Source organism: Mustela nivalis (genome assembly GCF_964662115.1).
Source record: "Mustela nivalis genome assembly, chromosome: 8".
NCBI classification, from domain to species: Eukaryota; Metazoa; Chordata; class Mammalia; order Carnivora; family Mustelidae; genus Mustela; species Mustela nivalis.
This window is the reverse complement of record NC_139027.1, coordinates 115,346,766-115,370,008: the sequence shown is the minus strand read 5'-3', so window position 1 is coordinate 115,370,008 and position 23,243 is coordinate 115,346,766. Positions and strand designations below refer to the sequence as shown.

At 55.4% G+C, this 23,243-nt stretch overlaps 2 protein-coding genes and 1 long non-coding RNA gene across 13 annotated transcripts in view; 1 reads left to right on the top strand and 2 right to left on the bottom strand.

Moving 5' to 3' along the window:
* Positions 1-1,427: 1,427 nt before the first annotated feature.
* ADAM33 (ADAM metallopeptidase domain 33) lies at positions 1,428-16,007 on the bottom strand. 6 transcript variants are annotated; one of them, XM_082744525.1, is made up of 21 exons: positions 15,136-15,999; positions 13,044-13,123; positions 10,743-10,819; positions 8,949-9,027; positions 8,660-8,736; positions 8,392-8,575; positions 8,095-8,160; positions 7,941-8,012; positions 7,509-7,675; positions 7,338-7,422; positions 7,060-7,202; positions 6,363-6,540; positions 6,143-6,232; positions 5,731-5,926; positions 5,503-5,611; positions 5,212-5,410; positions 5,046-5,123; positions 4,846-4,954; positions 4,619-4,766; positions 3,253-3,344; positions 1,428-3,158 (listed from the first exon to the last, which is right to left on the bottom strand). In XM_082744525.1, exons 1-21 carry the CDS (start codon positions 15,575-15,577, stop codon positions 2,938-2,940), a joined length of 2,892 nt encoding a protein of 963 aa, XP_082600651.1. In that variant the 5' UTR covers positions 15,578-15,999; the 3' UTR covers positions 1,428-2,937. The 6 variants fall into 6 exon arrangements, with proteins under 6 accessions (XP_082600651.1, XP_082600650.1, XP_082600649.1 ...); XM_082744524.1 differs by having other exon boundaries at positions 8,386-8,575; positions 8,949-9,024; positions 15,136-15,997; XM_082744523.1 differs by having other exon boundaries at positions 8,386-8,575; positions 15,136-15,996.
* LOC309871481 overlaps positions 15,334-23,243 on the top strand; it is a 10,279-nt gene continuing 2,369 nt past the window's right edge. The window contains exon 1 of the long non-coding RNA XR_014315307.1: positions 15,334-15,437. This is a non-coding gene — a long non-coding RNA (uncharacterized lncRNA). The remainder of the gene's footprint in view (positions 15,438-23,243) is intronic.
* SIGLEC1 (sialic acid binding Ig like lectin 1) overlaps positions 21,588-23,243 on the bottom strand; it is a 22,186-nt gene continuing 20,530 nt past the window's right edge. For all 6 annotated transcript variants that reach the window (XM_082744517.1, XM_082744520.1, XM_082744516.1 and 3 more), the window contains one exon: positions 21,588-23,075. In XM_082744517.1, the coding sequence (XP_082600643.1) occupies positions 22,968-23,075 (108 nt within the window). In that variant the 3' untranslated portion in view covers positions 21,588-22,967. The remainder of the gene's footprint in view (positions 23,076-23,243) is intronic.

Below are 23,243 nucleotides of genomic sequence, written 5' to 3'. Positions count from 1 at the left end.
TAAATGTGGACCTTTGTCCCCTGACTTTCAGCTCTCTTTGAATAAAAATTACTGTAGCTATACATTTTCCTCAAAGGACTGCTCTCATGGCCCCCAATATTTGATCATTCAGTTTTTAATCATGCAATGTTTTTCTCTTTATCATGCAATTTTAAGTATTTTGAGACATGCAATATAAGTGGGAATCTCATGGGATCCAGACATCACCCCCCGCCAAAGGGTGAGAATGTGGGGTGATGTATTCATTATGTTCTCTGTTTCCTGTATTTGATGATGGTTTAACATCTTGACTTAGAGGGAGTGGAGGAGAGGGAGCTTGGGAGAGACTGCCTCTAACCCTAATTCCTAGAGCTCATGAAAATTTGCCTATGAATATGTCTCTCATATGCAGACCAACCAATCTGGTGTCTTTTTCCTAACCCTTACAAAATCTATATTTGCCTTGCCCTAAATCATCCCAGGGCCAGGTACCAGACCATTAGAGACACCCCTATACCTCACAGCTAGTCAGTTGCCCTGCCTTGCCTTTCCTGCAGAAACCTTAGTATAGGCTCTGCCCTCACTCCTGCTTCTGCCTCCCCACTGAACGTCGTGCTTCCCCACGCGGCCCTGTGTGACACCCTTCTCTTGGGAATTATAAGTAATAAAAACTTTCAGTGGCATTAACCTCTCCATGTCAGTACTCAGGTCATCATTGTAAATCAAAAACCTCATGGGTACAATCAAGACAGAAGGCAGATTGGGCCGCTGGGGTGGCTGGGTTAGTTGAATGTCTGCCTCTTGGTTTCAGCTCAGGTCATGATCTCTGCGTCCTGAGATAGAGCCCCGCATCATTGGGCTCTAAGCTCAGTGGGGAGTCTGTTTGAGATTCTCTCTCCCTCTCCCGCTGCCCCTTCCCCTGCTTGCTCTCTCTCAAATAAATTAGAAAAAAAAAAAAAAAGACATAAGGCAGCTGTAGAAAACTGCCTCATTCAATCTCTGGGGCTGATGGAGCGGAAGCCAGCCCAAGCCCGAGGCTACCTCTTCTCTGCTGCTTGTGGCAGGAATGGTTGGTTGCCAAAATTCCCCCAAGCCTTTGTGCCCCTGAAACATGATTCTGCCGCTCTTCCCATCAAGAAGTAGAGTTTCTCTCCCAATCCCTGGAACTTGGGCTGGCCCTGTGACTTGCTTGTGCCGATAGGGCATTATGGAGTTTAATGTGCCAGTCGTAGAACCTTCCAGAGGCCTTGTAAGCTTCCATTTACTTTCTGGCACGGCTGGGCCTGGGGTGAGAAATGATCACTATTACGAATTTTTCCTTCTGCCTCAGGTTCCAAAGTGGCTTGGCATGACACTGTCACTGATCCGGTCTTCCGTTAAAATTCTGATATTTTGTTCACCATTGATTTTTTTTTTTGGGCATTAATTTTGATCTTTTGACTTTTGCATCTTTTGCATTAAGATTATCTTGATCGCCTTTATTTATTTTATTTTATTTTATTTTTTTTGGTGCTCAAGGTAAGTGTATCATCTGCCTTGCCCTACTCCTGCTCCTGCTCTCTCGAACCCTCCGCAGCTGTCATGTGAGCAAGTCTGAGCTAGTCTGTTGGAAAATGGGTGCTTAGCCTGCTCATCCTCATCACTCTCGCCAACAGCCAGCCAAACCCAGAAGTAGACTGGCCCAGCTGAGCAGCAGCTGAATTACACCTAATTTGCCAATTCACAGAATTAGTTGTTTCCAGCTACTACTAAGTTTTGGGAGTGGTTTTGTTCTATAGCAACAGCTGACTGATACAGAAGATCACCCAGCAATTCTTCCATGAGTAAGTGGCTTCTCAGAATCTCCAAGGGAGGCAAAAGAGGTGGGGCAAAGGGATGGTTTATGCTAGGGAACAGCATCCTATGCCCAGGTACATCTGGGGCCCTGGCTGCCATCTGAGGCCCCACCCACCAGCTACCACCCCTTAGGACTCATAGGGAGCCCCCTGGGGTTGAATCGATATACAGAGAAAGATTCACAGAGTCTCAAAGGCAGCTTGTCTCTCTTTTGATTTCTACTTGGGTGTCCTTTTTAAAACAGCTCCCATTGTTTTTAAAACAGCTCCTGGAGGAGAGGGTGAGTAGTGTCCACAGCAGACCGCACACTCCTCTGAAACCTCAAGTGCAGGACCAAGAACAGGGGTGAGGCTGAGAAAGTGCCTGAGAGACAAGATAAGGCAGGAAAAGCAAAGGAGGAAGGTCCCAAGGATTATTTTTGTTTTGTTTCATTTTGTTTGTTTGCTGGGGCCAAGCTCCAGGGAAGTGGACTCTGTCTGAACTGTAGGGCCCTGAGGGCTATCTTCTGGCCCAGCAGTCACCAGTCTCTGCAGACCTGGGTCTGGGTAAAGAACGTGGAACAGAGACCCCCGGGCTCCCTGGATAGAGGCTGGGTCATGCCCTCCTGCTGACGGGAGGTCAGTGACTACATGACCTTCTCTCCTTGGACTGATAGATTTTAGGGCTGCAGTATGTACCCTACCAGGATTCCCTAGCCCTAAGGAATGGGGACAGCACTGCACACCTTCTGATAAAGCTCTGGGGTCCTGGAGTAGGTGGGCAAGCTCAACTTAGGGAAGCAATTTGTAGGCTGCCAAAGTGCAGACGGTCTGACTCTGTGGCTCTGCGCCTGGGAGACCTAGTCCCTGGAGAGGCTGCCAGCGGTCCATGGTAAGTATCCTCATCTCAGAAGCTCCCTCTCACCAGCGACAGGATCTCAGCTTCTGGACTTGACCGCTGAAAATGAAGAGGAACGGTTGCCCCTGAGGGCCAAGACCCCCTTTCCTCCCTCACTGAGGATCAGTGACCCAAGAAGAGATACGACTTCTCTCTCTCCCACCCTAAGGCCTTCCAGCGTCAGGTCTCCGTGACCAATGCTCTTCCACAAGGTCACGTCTCACTTGCATAATAACCCAAGATCAGCTACCTCCGAGTTGGGACAACAGAGGTGGTGGGTGATGTGCGGAGGGCGCCGCCTACCTTGGGGTTGCAGGCAGGGCACCCAGCCAGAGGCTCCTCAAGGTGGCTCCTGGGCTCTGGCAGAGTTCTCAAGGTCTGCAGCAATGGGTGGAGGCCACATATTGTGACCACTGGCAGGAGTCCCTGGGGCAGGGTGGGGACTGGGGCCTCAGGGTGTCTGGGTGCTACATGGAAAGGACGGGGGTCCATCTGGAAGGAGGTGGAAGGCAAGAGCGCATCCTTCACTGCCCTCCCCATCTCCTTCTGTGCCTCACTCACCCAAGGGCTGGGGCTCTCCAATGACTGTCGGGCCCAATTCCATGGAGTGAACACCGCTGGGGGGGCAGTCCCTGTTTGGGCCATCTTTGGGCCTGAGCAGTGGGATAAGAGAGCAGGAGGCTGGCACAGTGGTCCTGAGCAGACACACCTGACCTGAGTTCTGCCTTTAATGCGCCTCTACCCTTCTGGTTCATGTTCCTGCCTCCAGTTCCCCTCCTGCTCCCTCCTGGGAGAGGCCCTGGGGTTCTAGGCTCCAGGTCCGGCTCCTGCCCTCCCAGGGCCACAGGCACTTCTCTCTAGCCCTGACATTTTTCACAAGCTCTGCCATCACCCCAATATCCTGGCACCCTTCAGATACTGGCATCACTCAGGCTCCAAAGACAGGTGTCTGTGCTCCCCAATATCAGGTATTCCTGTGCCCCTTGCCATTGGGTGGCCCTGCCACCCTTAATGACTCAGAGCCATGCCTGGGTGCCCACGTCCCATCTCCCAGAGCCTTGCCTTGTCCTTTGCTCTCTCTCTGAAACAGTATCCACTGCGCTCGAGACTCTGCCTTAATGATGATATGTGGGTGCCCCTACCGCACCTGGCCTCTAGGCCCCCTGATGTGACACACCAAACTCTGAGCACCTTGCTTGTCCCCCATAGACCTGCAATCACTGCTCATCGTGTCAAAGCCCTCTCGGGACCTGGGACCTGGCTGGTGCTCTGCCCCTGTCCGGGCTGCCTTCAGCCCCAGTCTCTAGCCCAAACCCTGCCCTTGCCCAAAACTTGTCCAGAGCACTCCCAAGGTCAAGCTGTGTCAGATGTGCCCTAGGAGGCCTCCCCTGCCCAGCACCCAGTGATCAACCCTGCTTAGGTGTTATGTGACCTCCTCCCAGGCCACGGAAAACTGGGTGAGGAGCAGGCCCTGGGCACAAGGGCAGCCAGCCCCCTAGCTAAGCAGTGGTGTGGAGTGAAAGGAGGTGCCAGGCCCAGCATTTGTGAACTTGAAAGATGTACAGAAGAGATTTAGGCAGAGGAAATGGAAAAAGGCAGATGAGTCATGAGAGGCTAGGAAAGTCCTGAAGGGCACAGTGGAGACCTGCAGGATGAGCTTGTAGAACAAAGGGTGAGGCAGTTCCCTGGTGGGAGAGACAGAAGAGGGGGTCAAGGGGGCTGAACCACGGTAACTGGGAGGGCTTAGGGGCCCCATGGGGATCCACACCCACCCACTGTGGCCTCCTGCTCAAGGCTCCTTTCCACCGCCTCTGCCCACCCCCTCCTCTGTGTAGCCAGGGGCAAGGTCTAAGCACCCCACCCTAGCTTCCCCAGTCCCAGCTGGGTTCTGCAGAGCAGGGAGTGCTTGAGTGGGCTCAGAGCCTACCCTCGGCTTAGGGCATCCCTCCTCAAGCCCCAGAGGCATGGCAGGAGACGGGATCCTGGGCACCTGAAGCAGCACCAGGCCAGGCCAGCCCCCAGGAGCAACGGCAACACAAAGCTAAGCATCACTGCCAGCAGGAAGGCCTTGTGGTCTGTGGACAACAGGGTAAGTCTGAGTACTTAGCAGGGGCACCTCCCCAGCCTCTCCCCACTTGTCCACCATGGACCCACCTTCAGGCTGCATGGGGCCACTGTCCACACTGCCACCAAACCCTCGCTTGTCGCAGAAGGGCGGAGCCCACCCCGGAGCACAGTGGCAGTTTTGGTTACTGTTGCAAACCTACAGAGGAGAGGAAAGGAGGAGGATCCCACAGGGTCAGGAACTCCAAGGTCATCACCCCCGCCCCCGCAATCACATTCTGGTCACTCACCCCACGGCCATGGCAGGCTGCCAGGCATTGCTCCAGCTGCCAGAAGGTAGTATTTCGGCAGCGCCTGTCCTGGCACACCTAGGGGCAGTGTGTGCACTGGGCAGTTAGGGGGAGTGATTATCCCAAAGGCAGGACTTCAGCACTGGGGGAAGGGTGCAGGGCTCACCATGCTAGGTCCACACTGGGTGCCTGGCTCTACCAGGCCCAAGTCGAGCACATCCAGCTGGACACCGGGCATCACAAAGACTCCCCTGCAGGTCAACTCATCGCTGCCTAGTCCAATGGTGGAGTCCACAGGCACAGTGTGCGATGGGCGTGGCCTCTGCTCCCCACCAAGGCACTGCAGCTTCCCGCACTGAGCATCCCTGGGGAGGAAAGTGCAGGGCGATCAAACAGTAACATGTGTCCTTGCCCCAGCGCACTACCCAGCTTCCCCGCCCTCCCCTATACTCCCCACCTCTGCGCACAAGGCACAAAGCCACCCTTGCTGTCCTCCCCGCAGTTCCCGTGGGCGTCTCCCGCGGAGTTCACGATCTGGAAACAGGCCTCTGGTGCTGGGCTGGAGGCTGAGGAAGCATGGGCAAAACCGCACTGGCTTCCGTCCCCCTAGCAATCCCCCCAATCTTCCCTAGAGTAGAAAACAGTGCACACCCGAGGATGGGCCGGAGTGCTCCGGTAGTCTCACCAGGCCCCCAGAGCTGCTGGCACTGCTGCTCCAGTGTAGGACATGCGCCATCCCAGCAGTAGCCCCGGCCGCCGGCACAGGGCGAGCCATCCAGGAGGTAAAAGTCCGGGGGGCAGTAAGGGGAGGCGCCCGTGCAAAACTCTGGGAGGTCACAGTCACCCACAGCTCCGCGGCACGGCACGCCGGCCGACTTCAGCTACGCAGGTAGAGGGAGGTTGGCCGAGGCACAGAGGGACAACAGACCGTGAGATCCAGACGGAGAGCGCAGCGCAGAGGCTGGAGGGCCAGGCAGGCCCCTGCTCGAATACAGCCGGCACCCGCCGGGGGACCCGAGCGCGCCAATCAGCTAAGACCAACAGGCCGGCTCGCAAGCGCCCCCTAACCCCTCACCCTGAGCCTCCCACGCCCTCACCAGGCAGCGAGCGCAGCAGTCCCCGTGGGTGCACTGGGCCCCCGCGCGCAGCGAGCAGTTGTGGGCGAAGCAGCAGGCGTCCGGGCACTCCTGGAGCCGAAAAGGGGATGTGGGGACCGGTCGGTAAGGATGCCGCACCGCAGACCTCGGAGGGGCGTTGGGGAAGGGGAGGGTGGGGCGCCAGCCTCGGGTCGCCAGGGGCCGGGAGCGCGGACCTGACCTGGCTGGCGCCGCAGTCGCACTCCTCGCCGTCCTCCACGAGGCCGTTCCCGCAGCGCGCCCGGGGCACGAGGAGCCCCGAGTCGGGCGCGTTGGAAAGGCACGCACCGCCCCCCTTGCGGAAGAAGGCGCGCAGCTGGCGCCGGCTGCAGGCGCTGAACACCCGCGGGAATGGGCGCCTACGGGCGGGGAAGGGCATCCCGCGTGCTGGCACCGCCGCCCTCGGCCCCCTGCTCTTCTCCCATCCCCTCCCACCAGTACCCCTGTACTTGGCCACACAGACCCCGGGCGCAGTCACACTGCCTAAGCGACCAGCGGCCCGGAGCCTCTAAAAGCCGGGCCCAAAGAGGGCAAGGAACCTGCACAAGGTCACGCTGTGAGCCTGAGGCTGGAAGGCGTCACACCAGGACCAGGCAGCCCAGGACTCGAGGTCGGATCGCGACCTCGAGCTGTTCCTCCCGGGGTTGGAGAATCCTTGCTAGAATGTTCTGAAAATAATCTTCATACTTTTGACAATCCACTTTTTCTGCCTTTTCTCCCTTCAAGCGTCATAAAGAACTCTCGGGGCGGTGCTATGATCATATCCCCATTTTACGAAAGAGAAAATGGAATCGTAATCATTTCTCACAAAGAAAAGGAAAGGGCCCTGGTCCCGCGGGGCCTCCCCTACAGCCCCTGCCTGACCGCAGCGTTCGTACCCGGTGGCCGCGGCCATGACACAGCCGCCTTGCTCGTCCGCCGCCTCCACACAGCAGCCGTCAGGGTCGTGGCTGAGGCCAAGGCTGTGACCTATCTCGTGGGCCATGGTGGCTGCTGCGCCAATGGGAAGCTCCGAGTGGTCCTGAGAGGGAGTGGGGACAGTCGGGGCAGGCCGCGGGGATGCCACCTCCTCCCCCAGCCCTTCCTTGCCCCCCTGCATCCTGCCCCCTGCTCCCCACTGCTGTCCCGGCGGTGGGGGGGAGGGGGTGGAGCTCACCGTGCTCACGCCTCCGGAGCTCTCCGCGCAACACATGCCCTCGATGGGCGCCAGGCCCACGGTGTCGCCCTGGAAGGCGCGGCCCCTGAAGGCAGAATGCAGCATGACCTGGAGGAGCCAGGATTCTGGGCTGCCAGGTCGGGGCCCCGCGTGGGCGTGGGGGGCACCCACGTGAGCAGCTGCGCGGAGTCGTGTGGCCGCCGTGCCCTCAGTCCTCGGCGCCAGTGCAGGAAGGCCCAGAGCGTGGCATTGGCGTCTGGCGTGACGCGGCTCTGATCCTGCTCCGTCCACACTTCCAGGCCCGTCAGGGCCACCTGAATGTCCAGAGTCCTGAGAATCTGTGGACAAGACGGGGGGGTGAGGACAGGAAGACAGGGGTGGGGGGGTGAGGGAGGATGGCGTGGGGAGAGTGAGGACAGGACAGGCCACAGTGCGGGTCCTCCTCCCTGGGGTGCCTGTAGGCTCAGTTCCCTGGCCTCATCTCCAAGCCTGCCACACCACAACACCCCCCCCCATCTCCCAGCCCCTCCACCTCCTGCCCCAGGACTTGCCAGCCTATGTGGCAGTCACCCCCACCAGGGCTGTCTTTCCACCAAAGCCAACCTGGTCCACATAGTTGGCCACCTCCAGGAGACGCTGTTTGGTGTGGTTCAGGTTCCGGTGCTGGGTCAAAAACTGGAAAGGCAGACATAAGAGGGTGTCACAGGCTGAACCGGTCCCATCCCACCCTGCCAGCCCCCTGGGGCCTCTGGCTCACCAGCGTGTGGTCAGCCACAATGTACAACTCCAAGAACTTTGGGCTCCTGCCGACCTCCCGCCTCTCCTAGGGAGAGACAATGGTGACCTTCAGTGGCAGGCTGCCAGGCTTGAGTCCTGACCGCTAACATCAATTCCCAGGAAGCACAAATTTAATTTTAAAGATTGCTAGAACTTGTTTATTCACCCTCCAGTTAGAAATGTTAGAATTGGAGGCCCTGAACTGGGACTGTGTATTCCTATATGCAGTGGTTACTGCATTCCCATTCCCACTCCTGTCGGTGCCCCTGACCTTGACCTGAGTGGCACGAGAAAGGCTAGCCATGTCCCCTTTGTTCCTGGCATCCCTGTGGCCACATGCCCCTTTCCAGCCAAGCAGCTGCCCGATCTGGAACATCTTGTGAGTGACGAAGGTCTCAGAGTCTCTGGCTGACCAAGGATGCACATAGTAACTGGCATTCCTGTCCAGTGTGATCAGGCCCCTAGGGTGCGAGGAGTGCAGAGAAGGGTGAGAAGGGACTGTTTCCCCAGCCCCAGGCCCAGGCCCCTCCCCCAGAATGCCTCACCTCATCCCCGAGCAGGTGCTGAAGACCACCCAGGAGTCAGGGAAGCCCCTCACGTGCCCATGGTAGAGGCAGTGGTCCTGGAGAGCAAAGGACCCAGCCCCAAAGCTCAGCCAGGGCTGAACTGGGAGGCGTAAGAGAGAGAGAGCATGGTGGGGGGCTGGCTGCAGGCTCTCCTTAAGAAGAGGTGGAGAATGGGGAAGGAATGGTGGAGAGGTCCTCAGGGAGTGCACCTTCCCCCCCGCCCCCCAGCACCCTTACCCTGTCCTCAGAGCCCATGGAAGTATCTCACCGTGTGGTTGGGGACCAGCACCACTGGGTGCCCATCTGGGCTATAGTGGGTTTCTGTGTATCCTGGGGCCAGCAGCCTGCTGGGAAGGGGATGTTGTAGGAGTCACATAATTCAGCCTGGCCTCTTCCAGGATGCCCTCCCAGCCTTCCTCCCTGAACGCTAGCACTGAGGAAGCACCCACGTGGATGTTCGGGAACAGACAGGAACCACTTTGCGTTGCTCAGATCAGAAAAACCCTGGGCTAGAGGGAGAAAGGTGGAGGGCAGGAAGGAGCCTTGGCAATGGCTGAGGTGTGGAAAGTGGGGGTGTGGGAGGCACCAGGAAGGAGCAGGAATGGGGAAAGAGTTTGTGGTCCCTGTGGGACCTGTGGCAGGCATCTGGGTCTTTTGGTCTGGGGAGGGGCAGGAGGGAGGATTCAGGAGACACTGATGAGGAAGTGGGACCCAGAGCCAAGGAAGTGCAGCGACCTCCCTTGGTGGCCCTGCCTGCTGCTCAGCCTTGTTGGGCATCTGGTCAACCCTCTCTTGTCTTCTTCCCTGCCCCCCAAATCCTTCAGATCTTCTCTGGCCCCTAGACTGTACATATCTCCCCACCTGTCCATCAGTGATGCTCACCCCATACTTCCAGAGAAAAAGAGAATCCCCACCTGCTCACAGCTGCTCGTGCCTGCCCAGCAGAGCAGGAATCCCATCCCCACCTTCTTCAGACCCCACTCCAGTAACAATACCACCATTCTTCTCCATCTCTCCAGGGTCCTTCTCACCAAGGTGAATGAACCATGAGTCAGTTTCTCTTCTGTAAAGAAAATCCTCAACCCCCATCTCGCCTTGACGTCTTTACTCCCAGACCACTGCAAAGACCTGTGATACCTGCTTCTCCACCTCATAGTCTTTCCTCCCCCTTCTCCAGTTTGGCTCCCCCAACACACACAACACACTCAACCTGAGGAGTAGGTGATGTGGTCACCCCCTTTCCTGTGTGGGGATGTTGAACCCCAGAAGAACTGTGCTGAGCTGTGTGGAACTAGAATGTGTTCCTGGTGCGTCTGGCTCCATGGGGGAAGAAGTCAGCATGTGTAGAGTGCTTGCAACATTGCGTCCGATGAAGCAAGCACTCAGTGAATGAAAGCTGTTGGTAATTCCGTCTGGGTGGTTTCCAGACCCCATGCTCCACCTTCGACACCCATCCCACCTGGCCCAGCTCTGCCTCCTCATTCACCAGCTCAGAATCTTTGCCTTTGCCTCATCCTGGACACTCAGCCTTAAAATGGCCTCTGTGATCTGGCCCTAACGGGTCTCCCCAGTTTCATTTCCCACTGCTCCCTTCCCTGCAGATGGAGACCCTCCAGGCAAGCCAGACAAATTGCCTCCCTCTGAAAGCGCCTTGATTTGCTAGCTACTGCACTTTTGTCCCTGCTGTCCCTCAGCCCTGAGCACCTACCCAACTATGGAATCCATCTCGGAGTCTCTTCGGACTCAGCACACCCTTTGAGCACCCACAGGGTGATGCTCACTCATTTCTGGCAGGAAACTAACAAGGTGCTCCTGGGGCTGGAGTGGGGTGTGTGCCCCACAGCTGGCCTGACCCAGCCTCAGCAGCCTATTTCTGCCTTGAGGGACCCGGTCATGGACTGGCGTGCCTTTTTCTATCACGTGTACCCCTGCCTCTGGGGCCCTCCCTCCAGCCAGCCTCCCTCATGTGTTCCCCTCAGTCCCTGCCCCCCACAGATTCCCTCCCCCCAGAGAGTGGGGGGCTGTCCTTGGTTGCTAGCCTCCTCCCCAGCCTGGTACTCACTGGCTCTTCTCCAGCTCCAGCAGGAGCTCCTGCCCTTCAGCCTTCAAGGACACCAGCCCCGAGTCTAGCTTCGAGACCTGGGCAAGACGGAGAGCAGGGATGGGGAGCAGGCTGGTGAGGGAGAGTCGGGGGGCAGGGGGCAGCAAGCTCCCCACTTGCCACGGTAGGTATGGATGGGTGTGGAGGTGAGAATATGCAAGCATATATGTTCCCAAACTCGGGGTGCTTTTGGTTCTGACAACAGGCATTTGACACAGCCCGCTAAGTGAATGTCCTCCGGAGAGATGAGACAAGGCATCCCAGAAAGGTGTGCTGCCTTACACAGGGTGACTGGGCTTTTCCTCTGGCTCTCCCTCCTGCTTCACAGCCAGAAGCCTTGCTCTAAGTGGGGAGGACGGTGGGGTCCTGAGGACATTGGGTGGAGGACTCAGACATCCTTACAACCTCTTTTTTCTGTATCTTGCTGCTCCCCACTCCGTGTAGAATTCAGACTTTACTCCCTCCTTGTCCAATTCTGACAAATCAAAAATTTCCCTGGCCTCCTGAAGGCCTGCCCCACACCTGCTTCACTGAGCCTGTGGAGTAAACATTAACCCCACCCCCCAATTCCAGGCCGAGAGGAAATCTTCTCAGCTAGATGTCAGGAGACCGAGCCTGGGCCAGCCTCTCCTTCCCCACAGCTTCTTTGCCTCTCCCACCCTGTGGGAATACCCCCCTCTGCCCCGCCTTGTCCACTCTGCCTGGCTGGGGGCCCAGAGTTGGAGCGGGCCCAGGAGCATCGTGGAGAACTGTTGTGTCTTCGGAATGTGGGCCCCCACCCTTGCTGGCCCTTCCCTTTTAATCCCACCATGCATTGGGCTGGGCCTCAGGCCAAGGGGCTCAGATTCTTCTGGGGGCCTTTTCTCTGCAGGTGGGGAGCAGACAAGATCCCCCACCCCAGCCAAGAGACCTCTCCAGGGCTCTAAGCATGAGCCCACGTGACCAGAATGCCACTTACTTCGTTGGAGAAATGTTGGCACCAAGCACAGACAGCTGCCCCAGATGGAAAGCCTCCTCCTACCTCAACACCAGCCCTGGGCTCCCCTCTCTCTGTCCTAAAGCCCCTGATGTCCTTGCTTCCTGTCCTCCTGGTGACCCTGCTATTCACTACGCACCCCACCCCTAACCTGAAATGTGGGTATTTGCTGCCTCTTAGACGGGACTCCCTACCTCAACTCTGCCTGCTGTCCTCATCTTGGCAGGCTTCCCGGAGGCAAGGGAAAGCAATGCCTTCTGGGATACCCAGCCTCATCACAGCCCAGGCTGGACTGGGAGGGAGGACCAAGTCACTGTGACCCCAGCATGTGCCTAGACTTCCCTTCTGGCAGTGGTGTCCAGGACAACCAACTCAAAGCTTGGGCCAGCTTGAATGGGGGCCCCCGAGGGTCTCAGAGACCCAGGGAAGGTCTTCAGTTAAAAGCTGTAGGGCCTATGGGGCCCTCCTAGCCTTAATGACAGTGTCCACCTGCCTTCCTCCTTGCTGGCTTAGACAGTGGGTTGTCTTCTCTTGCCTGAAATTCAGGATGAAGGGGACTCTCTAGATCTAGGGGAGCCACTGGTCAATGGTTACAAGTGTTTCAGACTTTAGTGGGCCTCAGGGTTCTGGTCTCAGATTGTGTGACCTTAGACACTTTCTCAACCTCTCTGGGCTTCAGTTTGCCCCTCTGTGAAATGGGGATACCAAGGGCACTGGCCTCCTGGTTTGTAGCACAGCTGTGTGATCAATACAGAGGGGGACACAGTTATTCTGGAAGTGATGGGTGGGCGTTGGCAGGAAGCTAGGGCGGAGCGTCCTGGAGAAACAAAGTCAGGTGCCCTTGGACAACACTAGGAGAGTGACCAGTGTCCCCTGTCCAGAAGTGGATTCTGAGTGAGCCAGGAAGGCTGAAGTTTTCCCAGAGGGAACAACAATGTGTCCACAGGGTAACTTGTTCTAGTAAACTTGGCAAAAGGAAGATATTTGGGTGTTTTCTTAAAGAGGTCCCTGAAAAGTTTCAGGCCCCACAAATTCTGGCTCCACCTCTGCTGGGGGATGGGGATGGTCTGGATAATTCTGGGAGGGAGGGAGCCAGGGGGAGGAAGCCTGAAAATGACTTCCATGTGTGAAGGCTCATGTGAGTCAGCTATCTCCCCACCCCCACCTACCAACCCTCTGGGAAGGGGCCAAAAGGCCCCCAGCCAAACTGCCAGGCTGAATGAGGAGGGGCAGAGGGACTGGAAGACCCTGGGCCCCTGTGAGGGGAAGTACGAGCTGGCACTAACCGGCTCCTCCAGGGGGACCACGCGCCTGACTCTTCCATCTGGGACCCAGTGCAAGGTGACTGGTTTTCCAGGGTGGTTTCCTGGGGGGAGGACAGAGAAAAAGATGAGGGGGAGTATAGGGGGTGTGGGGACGGCAGAGGGATGAGGTTATAGGACCTCAGCCAGGTGGAACAGGAGACTCCATCTTCAACATTCAAAGCCCGGGAAAGGATGGCCACCCATGGAACTGGGAGCCAAGGAGCCACCAGGCAGAAGAAAGCCTGGGAAGGATAACACAGCTGGGGAGGTAGGAGCCCCATTGACCTGGGGGAGAATTGGGGGTCAGAGGCCACAAGGAAGAGATCAAGGCCCCCAGTGCAGAAGGGAAGGGAAAGGGGAGGCAGCCTGGGGTATTTTTAGACTGGGCAGCAGATGCCTTTGGGGTGAGAGATCTGTGAAGAGAGGATGCCTGTGTCTTCACCATCTGGGAAAAACAACAGCCAGATGTCTGCGGAGGCCCACCTTGTCCAGAGCTCCCCTTGGGGGGCCTCATGCTGGAAGCAGGATTTCCAGGGACCCTAGCTCAGAAGCCTGATTCTAGGATCTTTCAAGGTGGGGCGGCCTGGGGGGACACAGCCTGAGTCCTCCCAGGCCGGGTGTGCTTAAGGGGGCTCTGGAGGAATACTAGAGCCAAGCATTACTCAGAAGGCTCTGGAATGCTCCCCTGGAATGCTCCCAGCCCCGCACCCCACAGTGGGTCCCAGCAGCTCTTGCCACAACCGCCCTCCAGGAGTCAGGCCCCAGGCAGCCCAGAGCCTGTAGGCAGCCCTCCCTGTCCTCTGACACAATCCCTGGGGAAGCAAGCCCAGCTCCCAAAACTGACAGCTACCCAGCACCCAGCCAGCCCTGACGCCACATTCAGACAGCGGACTGTGAAAGTGTTCCAGCTCCTGCCAGGCCACCCCAATTCCTTTCTCTTCCTCCATCCTCTCCCCCAGCCCTCATCATCAGAGACCCAGAACAGCAGCAGCTATAGGAGTCCCCTTCTCCCAGGAAGCCCTCCTGGCTTGGATGAGCCAGTTGCCACGATGGGGGAGGGATCGGAGTAAATCTAGGAGGAGGCATAAGTGGGGGGCAGCCCATCCCAGAAAGGACTAACTGGGTATGGAGAACTTCCTCTTGCTGGCCCTGGGCCTCCCAGGTAAAGAGGAGAGGGTGTGTCTGTGTGCATGTGTGCATGTGGGTTGGGGATTCTCTTCATGGCACCCCTGAGGAAGAAGGGGAGGCAGAGATGGAGCTGTGGTGATGAGGGTTAGGGAGCCAGTGTGATGTTGAGGAGCACAAAGCCCTTCTCCACTCACTTCAGGGGTCACCCCCTCTCCCAACCACCCCCCACCCCAGGCTGAGGAGGAGTAGCCATCCAAAGGCATGAGGGCTGTCATCCTACCCTCCTGGGACCCCAGGACAGAACAGGACCCTATCCCTATTGGGTACTCCCCAACAGTGCTCTGGAACCCAGTGCCCCCAGGCTGCCCAGCCCAGCTGGCCATTCCTGCCCCCTGCCAGGTGTGCTCCAGTCCCTGCACAGGGTGCTTCCATAGAGGAAACAGGACACAGTCAGTCCTGCACACAGGGGTTGTGGAGGTTATCTTCCAGGGCCCCTTCTGTCTGAAGTACCTTTCTCTATCTCATCAAACAAGGCAACAATATCAACAACACACACATACTGCCCCCCAGGCCCTGGGATGCCGGCTGCATGAGTCTGAGGGCACAGCAGGGGCTCTGGGCAACCAGTGCACTGGGCCTCAGAGAGGGAGATGCAGGAAAGTCCACACCTGTGGGTGGGGTCTGGGGGTGGTCAAGGCAGAAGAACCTGGCAGAGGAATTTGGGAATTTGGGCAGATGCTCAGAGGGGACCCCCCCATCCCCCACCCCCCACCCCGCCAATGCTTTGTTATTGGCACTGTGGCATCTGGGCAGAGTGTGTCAGTCTGGGCCACAAGGCCAGCCCAAGTACAGCTGAGAGTCCCCTGCGGAGACCCTCTCTTGTCCTCCCAGCCACCGCGGTGGCTGACAGCAACATCGCCTGCCCGGCGGGGCACGTCGCACTCACCTTGAAACTCTTCGACCCCCCACAACGGCAAAGGTAGCCTCAAGAGCAGCAGCAGCAGCAGCCACGCCCGCGACCCTCCAGCTCTCCGAGACCCCCAGCCCATCGCTGAGAGCGCCCCGGCCTCCACGACGCGGCTCACGGCTCTCGGCTCCGCCCCGACTGGATCCAGGCCGACCCACGCCCAGAGCAGCCGGCCGGCCGCCTCCCGCGCCACCCCGCACGGAACCCCGCAGCCCATTCGCCCGACCCTGGCTCCCGGCCAGACCCCGTGCGCCCTCGGGGAACCGGAGCGGCTGTCTAAGGTTAGGAGCAGGGCCTGCGGAATCCGTGCGGCCCCCCGGGGATCAGCCAGCGCCAAGCCGCGGGGTAGGTCTCCGCCAGGGCGGAGCGGGTGTGGAGTGGGGATGGGGCGGGGCCCCTCGGAAGGGCCTTTGAGGGCCATCGGGGGCTGGTGGAGGAGAGAGCAGGGCTGGAGGCCACCTGCTGCTGCTCGGGTCGCCCCCCTCCATGGTCCCCTGGGCGGACCTCTGTCTCCGCCTGCTCACCGACCCTGCCCAGAGGGGCCCTGGCCCGAACCCGGCGTTGGGGCCCTTTGGAGAAGGGAGGCGGGAGCCCTCGAGAGGTGCCCGGGCGGCTCCGAACGCTCCTGGGCGTCGGGGTGGCCGCCAGCCCCAGAGCGCGGGTCGGGGGAGCGGGTGGAGCCGCGGTGCTGCGGGCTTGGTGCCCGGCAAAGGCGAGGCGGGCGCGGGCAGCCCCTCTCCCTAGGGTGGCCGCCGGGAACAACTGCGCAAAGCCACAGACTCCAAGACACAGGGGATCCTTCCTGCTTTGACAACATCTGTTTCTTTCTTTAAAGGTTTGTGTACTGAGTAGTAAATCCGGAGAACGAGTAGCCAATATTCTGATAGCTAGAGGTGTTAACTTTTCTTTTCTAAGATTTTGTTTATTTATTTGACAGACGGAGATCACAGGTAGGCAGAGAGGCAGGTAGAGAGGAGGAAGCAGGCTCCCTGCTGAGCAGAGATCCCGATGCGGGGGCTCCATCCCAGGACACCGGGATCATGACTAGAGCTGAAGGCAGAGGCTTTAACCCACTGAGCCACCCAGGCGCCCCTAACTTTCTTTTTTAAATATATTTTTTAATATTCTGTTTGTTTGAGGGGTGGTCCGAGGAGGAGAGAGACAGAGAGAGAATCCTCGCTGAGTGGGGGTAGGGGGGCAGTGTAGCTGGGGCTCAATCTCACCAAGGAACATCATGACCCGAGTTGAAACCAAGAGTTCATCGCTCAACCTACTGAATCACCCAGGTGCCCAGGAGGGGTGCGAACTCTTGTGCAAATCTATTTGTTATTGGGAACAAATGCGGACGTTCCCTTAGGAAGAGTTGCAGCAGATATAGGGAAACCTGTGTAGGTCTGATTCAAACAACAAAATATAGTAAGATGTACAGGAATCACACCTCCCTTTTCTTCCCACCCTCTGAGCCCACATCCCCCACCCAATGCAAAGCCGCTATCCTTAGCTCCTTGTGTAGGTTTTGGATTAGTTTATGCACATCCAAGACAATACAGATCTCTTTTTTCTTTTATTAACATTTCTCTACACCATTCCCCCCCCCACTTACTACACACGGAGGTGCTTCTTATCAGTGCATGTAAAGTGGTCTTATGATTATTACTAGTATCCTATTATCATTACTTCAGGTTTTCAAGTCAACTTTATTAAGATAATTTACACACAGTAAAGTGGACCTGGGGCACCTGGGTGGCTCAGCTGGTTGAGCTTCTGCCTTCAGCTCAGGTCATGATCTCAGGAGTCCTGGGATCCAGCCCTGAGTCAGGCTTCCTCCTCAGTGGAGAGCCTGTTTCTCCCTCTCCCTCTGCCCCTCCTCCCCACCCATGTATTCGCACGCGCACGCGCGCGCGCGCGCTCTCTCTCTCTATCTACCTATCTATCTCAAAGAAATGCATAAAATCTTTTTAAAAATATGGGGCACCTGGGTGGCTCAGTGGGTTGAGGCCTCTGCCTTTGGCTCGGGTCGTGATCTCAGGGTCCTGGGATCGAGCCCTGCATCGGGCTCTCTGCTTGATGGGAGGCCTGCTTCCTCCTCTCTCTCTCTGCCTGCCTCTCTGCCTACTTGTAATCTCTGTCTGTCAAATAAATAAATAAAATCTTAAAAAAAAAAGAATTTTAAAAAGTGCACATGTTCTAAGTGTCCATTTAGATGAACTTGATAAATTCATGAGCCTCTGTAATCACCACCCTAATCCAGATAGAATGTTCTGTAACCAAACCAAGTAGGAGAGTTTGTCCACCCTGTGGGCAGCAGGCAAGTAAAAGTGGCACAGATCTTTCGCAGTGAAGAAAGATGAGCTATTTACTGGTATGGCACCACCCAGGAGAATGGGAAAGTAATGCTCTAAAGTCCCAGTCTCCCCAGTGGCTTCTTAGTGAAAGGCTTTAAGGGCAAAATTGGGGGCAGGACTGTCCTGAGAAAGTGGGTGTCCTTGACTGGAGGCTCAGGAGGTCGCGTGAACAGGTGCCCTGGTGCCACTTTGTCTGGTTCCCTGGGAGGTCTTCTTCACCTCAAGAGACTTGGAATCTGAAAAGTATATTTGTTCTTTTCGGTAGAGGTTTCATTAGGCACATCCGGTAATAATATCCTTAAAGGGGGCGCCTGGGTGGCTCAGTGGGTTAAGCCACTGCCTTCAGCTCAGGTCATGATCCCAGGGTCCTGGGATCGACATCGGGCTCTCTGCTCAGCGGGGAGCCTGCTTCCTCCTCTCTCTCTCTGTCTGCCTCTCTGCCTACTTGTGATCTCTCTCTGTCAAATAAATAAATAAATTATTTTAAAAAAAAATATCCTTAAAGTAGTACTGATTAACTACTTGTAAGCTAGTGGGGTTGCATTCCTGGAGGTTCCTTGGCCAGACCAGTCCAGCCGTGCCGGGAGCTGATAGACCTATTTCCATCGTCCCCAGGACGTTCCCTTCTGCCCCCTCCCCCGTCCCTCTCTCCCACTTCCAGCCGCAGGCAGTCATTGATCTGCTTTGTGTCTATACATAAATTTTGCCTATTCCAGAACTTCGTATTAATGTAATTACAAAGCTTGTACTCTTTGTGTCTGGCTTTCTTCCTTCTATGTTTTTGAAATTCATTGACATTGTTTGCTTTTGTAGTGCCGAGTATGTTCCATGGGCAGAGGGAACCACGCTTTCTCTGTTCTCCAGTGAGGCATTTGGGTTCTTTTCCAGCGTGAGACTCTCCTACAGGTAGCCACTACACACTGCTGTGAAGTTTTATATGAGTCTATGTTTTCATTTCTCATTTCTCATCTGTGAAGACCCAGAAGTAGAAGGCAGGGTCCTATGGCAAGGGCATATTTAAGTTTGAAAGAAACTCATTTCCAAAGCAACTGTACCATCTTACATGCCTACCAGCAGTGGAGGAGAGTTTGGGTTCCTCTCCATCCTTGCCAGCACTTAGTGTTGCTCATTGTTTTAATTTTAGTTATTCCAGTGGCTGTGTATCCCTGCCATTCTTTTATAGTTGAATGCTGCCTCTCATTCATATAGTCCCCTCTTGGCCATGTAAATGGTTTCCAGGCCTTCTGCTATTGCAATCCAGGCTGTGATGGATAATTTTATATACAAACTCATCTGTGAGATGATTTCCTAAAATGGGCTTCCTGGGTCAAAAGATTTGTGTTTTTATGACTTGGGAGGATACACTTAAATTGTCCTTCAATTTGTGCAGATGTACAATTGCAGCAGCAGTATCTCAAGGTCCCCTTGGCCTGCAACCTTACCGACGCAGTTCTCAAACTGTGATACGCTTGTCTGAAGGTGTGAGTACAGCCTTAATTTGCATTTCTCCTAGCAGTGAACTTGAATAACTGTTCAAACACTTACGTGCCATTTATATTTCCTGTTCCCTGAATCATGTTTCTAGTGAGATATTGGTCTTTCTCGTAACAACTGGAAGGAACTCTTTAAATAGAAGGGAGATTCATCTTTTGACTGGAGTGTGAGTTTCAGATCTTTTTCAGTTTGTCAAATGCATTCAGCCTTTGTGTGTGGCTGTAGTTCAGCTATTTCCTTGCGAACTAGCATCCAATGGTGTGACTATCACATTTTTCCCATTGATTCTACTGTTGCCGGACCTGAGGGTGGTTCCTAGTTTTGAGATGTTACCAAAAATGCTGCTGTGGACGTTTATGTGTGTGTGTGTGTCCCTTCCTGCCTTTGCCTGTCTTGCTCCCTTCAGCCCTTTACTGATATCCCCCTTGGAGCACAGCCTGACATTGCTTGCACATGAAACGTCGTCTTTGGGAACCAGACCTAAAATAGACCTAGATGGCTTTGGTCATGCTGGGGTTTCCAATGTGGGCAGGCTGGAGAGACATCAACTCTTCCCTCTGTGGATGAGTAAATGGGGTTCCCACGAGTGCCCCCAGCTGCAGAGGCCACCCTCAAAGCACAGAATTCCCTAATCCTCCCTGGACATGAGCTGGTGGGGGTGGGGTGATGCAGGGAGCTGAAAGCAAGGCATCCCGTCTCCTCTTAGGGAGGATTTGGGGAAGAATTGGGGTGGACAGGGGTATCTAGGCTTCCATCTTGAACCAGGAGCACAATGAGAGATTCCAGAGCAAAATATGGATCCCGAGGATGGGGAAATTACAGACACACAGTCCTAACTGTGGTAAAGGAGTCCTGAATAGGAAGAAGAGAGAGACAGCTAAGAAAGCCCCAGAGATCACAGACATTGGACAATACCAAATGTGCAGCCTAGCAGGGCCTGGGGAGGACTTGGAGGTGGCTTGAGCTCTAAATGAGCTGGGGGCCTAGACAGCAGAGCAGACTCCCGAGAGCAGGCAGACTCTGAACACAGAGCAGAGGCTTCACTGTGGACAGCAGGGTCCTCTCGGACAAGAAAAGAGCAAACTGGTGAGCTCCTCTTCTCGCTGCAAACCTAGGCTTGGGTGCCTCTTTGTCAAGGGGTTCTTGCTGACCCAAAGCCTTGTTCCCACCCTCTGCATATGCTTCTCCCTGGCCATTTCCTTGTCTCTCTCCCCCCAGACCCTGAGCTCCACAGAGTCTGGGGCTATCTTTGTTTACTGCCTGGCACAGGGCTGGGCACACAGTCAGTGCTAAGAAAACAAGGTGAACTTGTAGCCTAAGAGCTATGTGTGGGCGTTGGAATCATCCTTGCAACATGGACGCCTTCCCAACCCGGATGAGATATGTCTAAGTATATCCGAGGAATTTTCTGCAGAAATCTCCAAGCAACTATTTATTTGGAGGCTGCAGAGGAGGGGATGGGACCACTAGACCAAAGTTGAGGAAGCTGGATCCCACGAGTAGCCGCTGTGGGAAAGATGATGTCTCCAGTGTCTTGCTGGAGTCACTCTCCAGGGAGACACTGGGGAGTGTCCTGGGCAGAAGGCAAACCACGGAGAGTTAAATCTCCAAAGTGCTTACGTAATGGGTGACATTCACCATCTGTAAACAAGACGCATTCTGAAGAATGACCCAGAACAGGGTGACTATAAACATTCCTCTATAAGCCTCACGGTGGACAGAGCCCTTCTTTTGGCATAACTACCCAGGGTGGAATTTCAGGGTCAGAGGGCTAGACAGTTTTAGCTTTAAAAGATAATGTCAGACAATTTTCCAAAGTCATCATTCTATACTATTCCATTTATATAAAATTCAAAAACAAGCCAATCAAATCCCTGGTGTTAGATAGCAAGCTTGAAGTTCACTTCAGGGGGCTTGCAATTGGGAGGGGGCTCGAGGGAGACTCTGGAGTGCTGGTGCTGGTCTGTTTCTTGATCTGGGTGCCAGTGGCACTGGCTTGATCACTTTTTGGAAAGTCATCAACCTGTGTGCTTATAGTGTGTGCAGTTTTCTGTTTGTGTGTCACACCTGAAGTATGAGTTTATTTCAGAAGTCTTGAGGCTCCTCAGACCTCCAGAGGTAGACACAGCTAACCCCTCTGAGAACCTTCCATTCCCAGGTGGACCTACGCCCCCTTGGAGATGCACAGAAGGAATTCTCCCCTCACCCTCTCTTCCCTGGACAACCTAAGAACATCTGGCCACATTCGGCTTGTTCTGTCTCTGTCCCACCTCTGGATTTAGTGCACACTTTCCACCCCCACCCCTCCCCCCAGACAACAATATGGAAAAAACCAGTGCTTACTAAGTGCTCACATACTGCGTGCCAAGCGAGGTGCTGATCATGTGGACCGAGAAGGTGAGCAGGACCTAGAGCCTCAAGGAGCAGGAGAGAGCGCTCATCTCTTGAACATAAGGCAGTTTGTGGCAAACGTCTTGTAATTTGCACTTGCCTGCCACCTCCAACAAGCAGTCTCCTAGAAGGAGCTGCATTCACATTCAGATCTGTGTTGCGGTGCAGCCGTTTGGGTTGCAAGAAAGAGACTCACTCTGGTATCGTCACAGGATGGGTGTTTATTGGGAGGACACACCAGACAGGCTCCCCCAGGAAGAGTCTGGCAATCAGGCACTGCAAGGAATGAAACCTGGGACCAGGAAGCTTCCGGCCACAGTTCCATGGAGCTTACTCAGCCTCCAATTTCTTTCCAACCTGTTAGCCCCTAGGACATCTCCCCACTGCTCTCCCAGTTTCTCAACCCAAATCCCAGGCAGGGTCTTTGCATCCCGTACCATCTGCCACCAGGCTGTGAGGGGAGACACTAGCCCACCCAAGAACCAGCCCCTCTCAGGCACTGACTTCCTGGGAGCAAGTTATTCCTTCTTTGTGACCCTCATTCCGCTTAACAGCCCCTGGCACACAAGCCCCCAGGAAGACCGAGCGAGCCCACTTGATCACAGAGAGGGATGTACCTGGAGCAGAAATAAGGATGCTCTCCATACTCCCTGGGAGTAGAAATGGGGGCCCCTCTTTTTCCAAGGGCGTGATAAAATGCCTGCTCAGGCAACCCCATTGCCTGGCATGCCTTTTCCCTAGGGAACACCAAACCATCTTAATTTCCTCAGTCTTAATGTGTGAGAGGGACTCCCTCTTCTGGGAAGCCCATGAACAGAATGACCAGGGACACATCCTGGCCTTCAGTAGACGGGCACTGCAAACGTGGCCTGCCGGCAGCATTCTCACCAATGTCAGAAGTCTCGGGCATGAGTCTGTGGTTGAGGAATCCTATGGAAACAGAACCAAAACTATATTTCTCAGAATCTTTTGCAGCTTGAGGTGGCTGCTTGACTCAACTCCAGCCAATGGAGAGTGAGTAAAAATGACCTGCAACTTCTGTCCACAATGGGAATGGGTGTGCCTTCAATCTCCTCTTCTTGCTGGAGGGAATGTCAACACAGTGGGGCCACCATGAACCTCACAGTCAAAGGTACCATTTCAGGGATGGAGAAAAAGAAGATAGAATGCTCCCGAATTCTGACATCTTAAACTACCAAAGCATATCCAGATTAGTATGGGAGAGAGAAGTAACATGTCCTCATACTGAAGTTACTGTATTTGGTCTCTTGTTAGTGCAGCCTAACTTCTAGTCCAGCTCCTATGGAGTACTCTGGTCGGCCTGGGAGGATGTAGGAAGCTCCTCTTCTTTTCTAATCCATCCCAAAAAGTCCAGGGTGGGCTTGGAAGGAAAAGATGTGAGGGGCCATCCATTGGAAGATAAAGGGAGAGATGAGATCCAGAGAAAAGGAAAAGACAAGTAGACAACATGGGCACTCGTTTATCCTCAGAGTCCCCCAGGGCCAGCACCCTCCTGGGTAGATTAAGGTTCACCTCTACTTCTCCGCGCCCATTTTTCTTGGCAAGAGATTTGGATCCGGGTCATAGAAAGTCAGATGCTGTAGAGTTGTTTTCACAGAGGGAGTCAGGACTCAGTGCTGCCTTGTTCACGAGGCCCAGGTTGTCACAGTTTCTGGTGACCTCCTCCTCCTGAGGGTAGACAGTGCCACAGATCAGCTCAGTGGCAGAGCACAGGACTAGGGCCCACCTGCAGCTGCATCAGGATCAGGATCAGTGAGCTTCCCGCAGAGAAAATCCTGGTGACAAGGAGGGCTCTGGGAGTGGTCATCCCATGGCCTCTAACTCTGGAGAGCAGTT